Source organism: Impatiens glandulifera, unplaced genomic scaffold (genome assembly GCF_907164915.1).
Source record: "Impatiens glandulifera unplaced genomic scaffold, dImpGla2.1, whole genome shotgun sequence".
Lineage (NCBI taxonomy): Eukaryota > Viridiplantae > Streptophyta > Magnoliopsida > Ericales > Balsaminaceae > Impatiens > Impatiens glandulifera.
The window spans coordinates 259,992-267,341 of NW_025919457.1; the positions used below are offsets into that span (position 1 = coordinate 259,992).

General features: G+C 25.9%; 1 protein-coding gene across 1 annotated transcript; it reads left to right on the plus strand.

Moving 5' to 3' along the window:
• Nucleotides 1–3,369: 3,369 nt before the first annotated feature.
• Nucleotides 3,370–4,065, plus strand: LOC124917996 (acyl-acyl carrier protein thioesterase ATL3, chloroplastic-like). Its single transcript, XM_047458264.1, has 4 exons — nt 3,370–3,469; nt 3,559–3,668; nt 3,751–3,846; nt 3,943–4,065. Exons 1-4 carry the CDS (start codon nt 3,370–3,372, stop codon nt 4,063–4,065), a joined length of 429 nt encoding a protein of 142 aa, XP_047314220.1.
• Nucleotides 4,066–7,350: the final 3,285 nt, after the last annotated feature.

A 7,350-nucleotide genomic window follows, 5' to 3' on the forward strand; every position in this document is an offset into this window, starting at 1 on the left:
ATTCAATTTGGAGAAAAAATGTTCAACAAATAAAAAATTGTCTATGAAACATAATAAATTTATAAAAAAAATCAATAGAACTTAATATAAAAAAAAGCAAGGAGTAGAGAAAAAATTAAAATTAAGTATGTTGATTGTTATGCACATGGAACAAGTTCAAGTTTTAAAATAATATGAGCATTTTAAGTATCTTGATTTAAAATTTTGAGACAAATTTTGATTAAATATTGTCAATAAAATAAATAACTTGTATGATTTTTATTTAATTATTTTCCACTATAAATACATTTCGTTTTTGTGAAATATTGAGTTATTTGATATTTATTTAAGATAAATTATTAAAATGTATCCCACCAGAGTGACCCGGTGAAAATAGTCGGTCTAAAGGATCAAACGTCACGAGTTGACACGGTCGATTCCTATCAGAAATACTTTAAATGAAAATGAAGCTCTATGGATTGTCATGTTATTTTTTCTTAATTTAAAAAATAAATGATTAAAATGGTATTATATATACATATATATTTTAAACAAAAGTATTTTGGTATTTAGTTTATTAAGTTTGATGATTAATTGACAACATTTTGAAATAAAATTATTATTTTTAGAATAACTAGAAAAACATAATTATATATATAATATTTTTTGTTTTATTATTTTATCATTTCAAATATTAATTAATGAATAAAATTAGTAGCAGTCCTAATAAATGTGGTGCCCTACACCAATAAAAAAAGATCCTATTTGTAATTCAAGTAGTTATATATATTTTATGTTTTCTTAAATAAATATAATCATTTTGTATTAATTTAATAAAATAAAACATAATTTAGATGATTAAATGATATGTTAATGAATATAGTGGTTTAGAAATCAAATTTTGTTAGTGTTATTATTTTTTATTTTGTTGCCCTTCTAGTTGGCCACCTACAATCAACAAGGTAGGGTAAGAATGAGTGTTCTAATAGACCAGGAAAGGACCATTAATGATGTTTAATAACGGTTGATGATTCTTAAGTATACTCTTATTAATGATGTTTAATAACATGTGATGATTCTTAAGTACTATACTCTTAATATTAATATTTATATGCTGATTTGTTAACGGATATAAGTCACATCCAAATACTGATTTAAATGTCTTTGCATTTGGTTTGTTAACGTGGTTGTACAAACGGACCCAACTCCTTCTCTATAATTTAAAGACCTTGTTTGATCCTGGATTTTTTTTTTCATGAAACGAAAAACATGATTCTCATAAAATATAATCTTATTTCATATGAACTTAATTAATTGAAATTTGATAACAAAGTGGGTGGTCCATTTGGATAACTTATTGTATCATTTCTTCCTCGTTTTATTTTAATAAATACTACAATGGGTCTATTTAGATTACTAAAATTTGAATTGGTATTGACATTGATATTGAAATTTCAATTTCAATTCAACAAGAATTTGTATTAAATTACAATTAAATTTCTATGTGTGAAAAACTATAATTATATTTCAATTTTATTTCTTAGGTTTAAAAAAGAATATAATAAAAATAATTTGAATATATATTATTTAAATTATTAAAATATTGGTTTATCACAATTTATTATTATAGCATAAGTATAAAAAAAATTTGTCTAAATTTCGATTCTCATTAAAAGAAAAAAAAAATATCGATTCAAAATATTAACTTTAGAATTTTAATAAAGTTATCCTTATTCATATATAATTAATTAATTATTTACTTATTATTTTTTATACACTATATTCAAAATGATTATCAATCCTATAATATTACACATTCAGTTAAAATTTGAACTTCAGACATTTTAACATATTATATATGTAATATTCATATCGATTTTACATATTAACATTCTTAAATTTAAAAATGTTTTGGATTCAACGTGTTATATATAGTAAAATATAATATATTTGGTTTGAAAAATATAAAAAATAAATAAATATTGAAATTACAATTTCATTTTTAAAAAAGTAGAATTGAGAATTATAAATTACATTTATTTGAATTTAATTGAAATTCTAATTCTAATTTAAATTCAAATTCTTAAACTTAGATGGTATAAAAAACTTAAGAATATGCACAACCATGACCATCGCTTTCATTCAAATTGTTTACGGTGAGAATTAAACCGTGACATTTTGGTCCTTTAAGTTGTATATTTTCATCGGGCCACTTTGTGAGTTTATATTTAAATAATTAAAAATAATTAGTTCTCTTTTAAATAAATAATTTTGTAACTATATTTTTTTTTGTATTTTGTTTATTATTATTTTTTTAGATTAATTTTATATATTTAATTATAATAATAATATATAATTATTATTATTTTAAGATAAATTCAAAGAATTTCAAATAAATTTTCAAATTTTAATTATTGAATGATTAATGTTAACTTGTGTACCGAAATTACAAGTAAGAGTTGTTCAAAATTTTGATATTTTATTATATATTAAAATATAAAAATAATATTTATAAATTAAAAAATAAATTATATATATATAAATAAATAATAATTAATAAAATTATAAATAATGAAATACTCATTTTTTCATTTTTGTAATTAGATTCACACGCACACATACAATTATTTTTTCTAATATTTGATGTTCAAATCTAAATGTATTTATTTTCTTTCTCTAATCAAAGTTATATATTTTCTTCTTTTAACAACTTAAGGTAGTTATAAACTCTTTAAATTAACAATACCATAACAATACAGCAAAAGTGAAATAGATACGATACTTTATGCCTTCAAATTGAGGGACGATATATTATCGAAATTTTTATATACCACAAATTTCGTTATAAAATGAATAAATATTTGTATTGTTATAGTTTAGGATACGAATACAAAAATATCGATCCACACTTCACTGTTCACCGCGTCCACTTGATCATCATTAAAATAAAATGGCTATAAAATGACATGCAGTAGTATTCTTTGTACACACGAGTGAAGATTTATTTGTATAATTGAAACCACCGATAAAGAGAAAATTAGAGTTTGAAAGGAAACATCCAACAACCCACGGATCAAATTAAGGAAGAAGAATCATGTCACAAAGTCTTCTCTTTGCTCTGCCGGCGACAGTTCCAAGTTCATCTTCCACGGCAAAGTGGTTGATCGGTGACCGCAGTTCTTTTGGAAATCCCAATCCGTCTTTACCTCCTCGCCACATCCCGCCGTTGCTATCCCGAAAAGTTCTCCGGCCCTTTCATCCTCAAGTTTTCTGTAGTAACAATCTAGCTTTAGAATTCAAGATTGGTCAAAGGTACTTGTACTTTCTTCCTAAATTAATTAGCTTTCATTTTTTTCTTCTGCAATTTACCTGAATGAAAGGGTTTTCAGTATGCGTGGGTTCCATGAAATTGAGCTACAAGTGCGAGACTACGAACTCGATCAATTTGGTGTGGTAAACAATTCCGTGTATTCAAGTTATTGTCAACATGGTAAATATCATTGTTCAATCAATCCAATTAAATATTGCTGTGTTTTCATGTATATAATATAAATTCTCTGATATTCCCTACTTCTAAAGGACAACAAGAACTGATGGGACTGATAGGAATAAACGCAGTTGACGTTGTTAGTTCAGGCGAGGCCCTAGCCTTGTCTGAGATGACACTAAAATTCCTCAATCCACTAAGAGTAAGACCTACTGTATATGATTTTTTTTTTTTTTTTAATTTGAATAGTAATCTGAACGACTCTCAATCAATATGTTATCTAGAGTGGAGACAGGTTTGTTACTAAGGTGAGAATATCGAATTCATCAGCAGCCCGATTCTACTTTGAATACTACATCTTCAAGTTGCCAGATTATGAGGTTTAATTTGTTCGATGCATGTTTGTTGATTAAAATCTTTTGTTCTGTAACATGAATGATCATGCTTAATTTGTTTCTTTTCTTGTAAAACAAAAGCCTATTCTTGAAGCGAAATCGTCTGGAGTTTGGCTTGACAAGAACAATCGCCCTGTTCGAATACCAGCAGATTTGAAGGCCAAATTTGTCAAGTTTATTCGAGAAGAGGATAAATCCAACTAAATCTATAAGGAGCAAGAGAAGGATTTGCTATATATATATATTAAAATGATATGAATAAGTTTCGCTTTACGATATTTTAAAATATAAAAATCATTTATAATAAAATTATCATTGATATCTTTAACTAAATTTTGTTTAACAAAGTGTCAAACAATGAGAAAAAGAATAATTCTCGATTTTATTGCGAAATTTCGTCTTCAAATTTATCATTGTTGAAAATGTTTCGTTGAGTAACGGTAAAAATATGTAATATTAAAAAAAAAATCTAGTTAACATAAAATAAAATTTTGATCAACTATAAAAACCTTCAAGTTCTGCCTCACAATAATATCTTGATCTGTGAAAGTTTGATGATAAGATTTTGTTGCAAGCTTGTAAATATTATCAAATAATTGAATTAATTTTTTTTTCCAAAAATATAGTAAGAAAAAATGTTTAATTTAATTTTTGCAATTTTTTTTTTGAATAAAGTAGAGCTAACATGACACCCCATAGCTAGGGATGTCAACCGACACCCTACCCAATGGGTAGTTAAATACCCATCCTTGAACCCGATTTTTATTTCATTATCCGACCCAAATCTGACGGGTATCTCTATTTCTATCATCATCCTCGATTCATCGAGTACCCGATCCCCGACGGGTACCCCATTACCCGATTAAAAATTATAAATATTAAATAAAAGAAACACAAATAATTATAAAATTAGTAATATAAAAATGTTAAAAATACAAATAAAAACATTACCTACTTATATACTTTTTTTTATAGATCTTGAAAAAGATAAACTAAAGTTTAGAAAATTGAGATTGAAATTGAAAAATAAATAAATTAGAGATTGAACATGAAGAACATGAGAGAAGTATTTTTTTTTTAAAATAAAAATTGAAGTTGAAAGATTAATATAAAAAAATGTTCTTTTTGGTAATATAAGAAATTTAAAGTTGTAGTGTAGTATTTATGACGATGTGGATAAGATCAAATTAAATGATATATTTATGATATAATTGTAATGATGAAACATTTAAAAAGTCACACATTATACTTTAATAAAAAAAATAATTTTAATATTAATATAATCGGGTATCGGGTTTGGGTTTCGCACACTCCCCATCCCCAACCGGGTATCTTCTCCCCCTTCCCATGCCCAACCCCAAACCTGAACCCGATTTAAAATATATAAACCCGACTATCGTGTACCCAAGGATATCAGGCATACGGGTACCCATTGCCATTCCTACCCACAGTTATGACCCCGCTTAAATTCAAAACGCTCTAGATGAAATCGAACCCGTAACTTTTTGGTTCTTAAGCGGACTCTTACCACTGAACTACCCTTGATGGGATAATTCAATTTTTACAATTAAAAACATTAAAGTGATAATAATGTTCAACTGAATTTGGCCAAGATGGAGTTAATAACATCAATAAAAATATTTTTATTTCATAAAAAAATCTCTCCACCCACCTTCTCGTGAAGTTTTGAAGACTAGTTTTTGATAGTAACACAAACGTAATAGTAATCAAAATTTCTTCAAATTTTTATTGTTTTAATAATTAAAAAGAAATAGGTTTGTTGTCGCATAATCTTATGCATTTAATGCAAAATGAAAATAAATTTAAAACTTGTCATATTATTGTAAATCCCCACAAATTCAGCATTGTCTCTTCCAATTAAAGATTGTAATAGATCATAAACTCTACTATTAAGTTATTTGACTATTTTATCGAATAATTATAGTGTAAAAATGAAAATGTAGAAAAAAGTCATAGTTTTAAAATACACATTCCTATCGGCGGTCTAATCGGTCTGACCGCGAAACGGTTGAATAATCCGTCCGATTTTTTACTTTAATACGGTTATATTTTGAACTTATCAAAATTCGGTCCTACAAGACGATTCGATCGAAAATTTACTGTTCGAAAGGTTACCTATTACAAAATGTTATTCTCTAATCGAAAATTAAGATTAAATCTATTACATCTTCTCCTTCTCCTTCTCCTTCTCCTTCTCCTTCTCCTTCTCCTTCTCCTTCTCCTTCTCCTTCTCCTTCTCCTTCTCCTTCTCCTTCTCCTTCTCCTTCTCCTTCTCCTTCTCCTTCTCCTTCTCCTTCTCCTAAACGAAATCAATAAGGTTTGTCCTCAACAAAATTTGAGCTTTTGAATTAAAAGTGAAAAAGAAAAAAGAAAAAAGAAAAGAAAAAGAAGAATACCAAATTTTCCTTGTTTGAATACATTTATTGTGGGGGAGAAAAATCAGGGTTGTAAGTTTCTGACTTCTCTCTCGGAGTCGAGAAAATTTTAATGTACTGTATGTGTTTCAGCTTGAGACCATTAGAGAAAAATACCACTCAAACTATCTTCTCTATCTAATGACCCCCTTCAGATATGACATGTCAATCACTTTTAATCCTAACAGTTAAAATTATTTTTTTTCCTAAACATGTATTTGATTTTTTTTACATGTTTAAGTAAAAAAAACTGGGTTGATTAAACATTTTATCCAATAGTTAAAATGTACAGATGAAAGCAGAAAAAAAAATGATACTTACATTATAAATTTTTAAAGTTGTTATACATTCAATCAACATATAAAACAATTATAAACATCATATAAATAATTAAGTTAAATATTATATATATTAAATAATTAAGAAAAAAATATAAAGGATGAGGGGATTTTAAGACTTCTCTCCCTCCGAAATTAGAAGATAGAGAATAGAGAATAGAGAATAGAGAATAGAGAATAGAGAATAGAGAATAGAGAATAGAGAATAGAGAATAGAGAATAGAGAATAGAGAATTAGTTAATTAATGGAATAATAAGTTAATTAATGGGATAATAATTATAGTATCAACTTGCACTAGAGAGGGAAGTATGAAGAAATTGTGTCCTTTAATTTAATGTGCAATGACTAAACTTGGATAAGACAAATTAACAAATCCGATTATTTTAGGAGTCGTAGTGCTTTGCTAGAAGCCAACTACGATTAATGGGGTTAAACCTATAACTATTATAATAATTATGTTGACCGACTAGATAAACGAGAAAGATGGTTAATTATTAATACATATTAGATATTATTAATAATAAATATATATTATTTATTTGTGAAATAAAATAATATATAATTAATACCTATTAGATATTATTAATAATAAGAAATATTATTTATTTGTGAAATAAAATAATATATAATTAATCGTTAATTATGGAGTTAAGATTTTGAAATAAAATAATATATAATTAATACATATTAGATATTATTAATAATAAGAAATATT

Excerpts from the sequence above, each read along its gene's own strand:
- LOC124917996 (XM_047458264.1), top strand. The coding sequence starts at position 3,370 with ATGCGTGGGTTCCATGAAATTGAGCTACAAGTGCGAGACTACGAACTC. Across the intron at positions 3,470-3,558 it reads TTCAAGTTATTGTCAACATG|GACAACAAGAACTGATGGGA; the intron begins GTAAATATCATT and ends CTACTTCTAAAG. Across the intron at positions 3,669-3,750 it reads AATTCCTCAATCCACTAAGA|AGTGGAGACAGGTTTGTTAC; the intron begins GTAAGACCTACT and ends TATGTTATCTAG.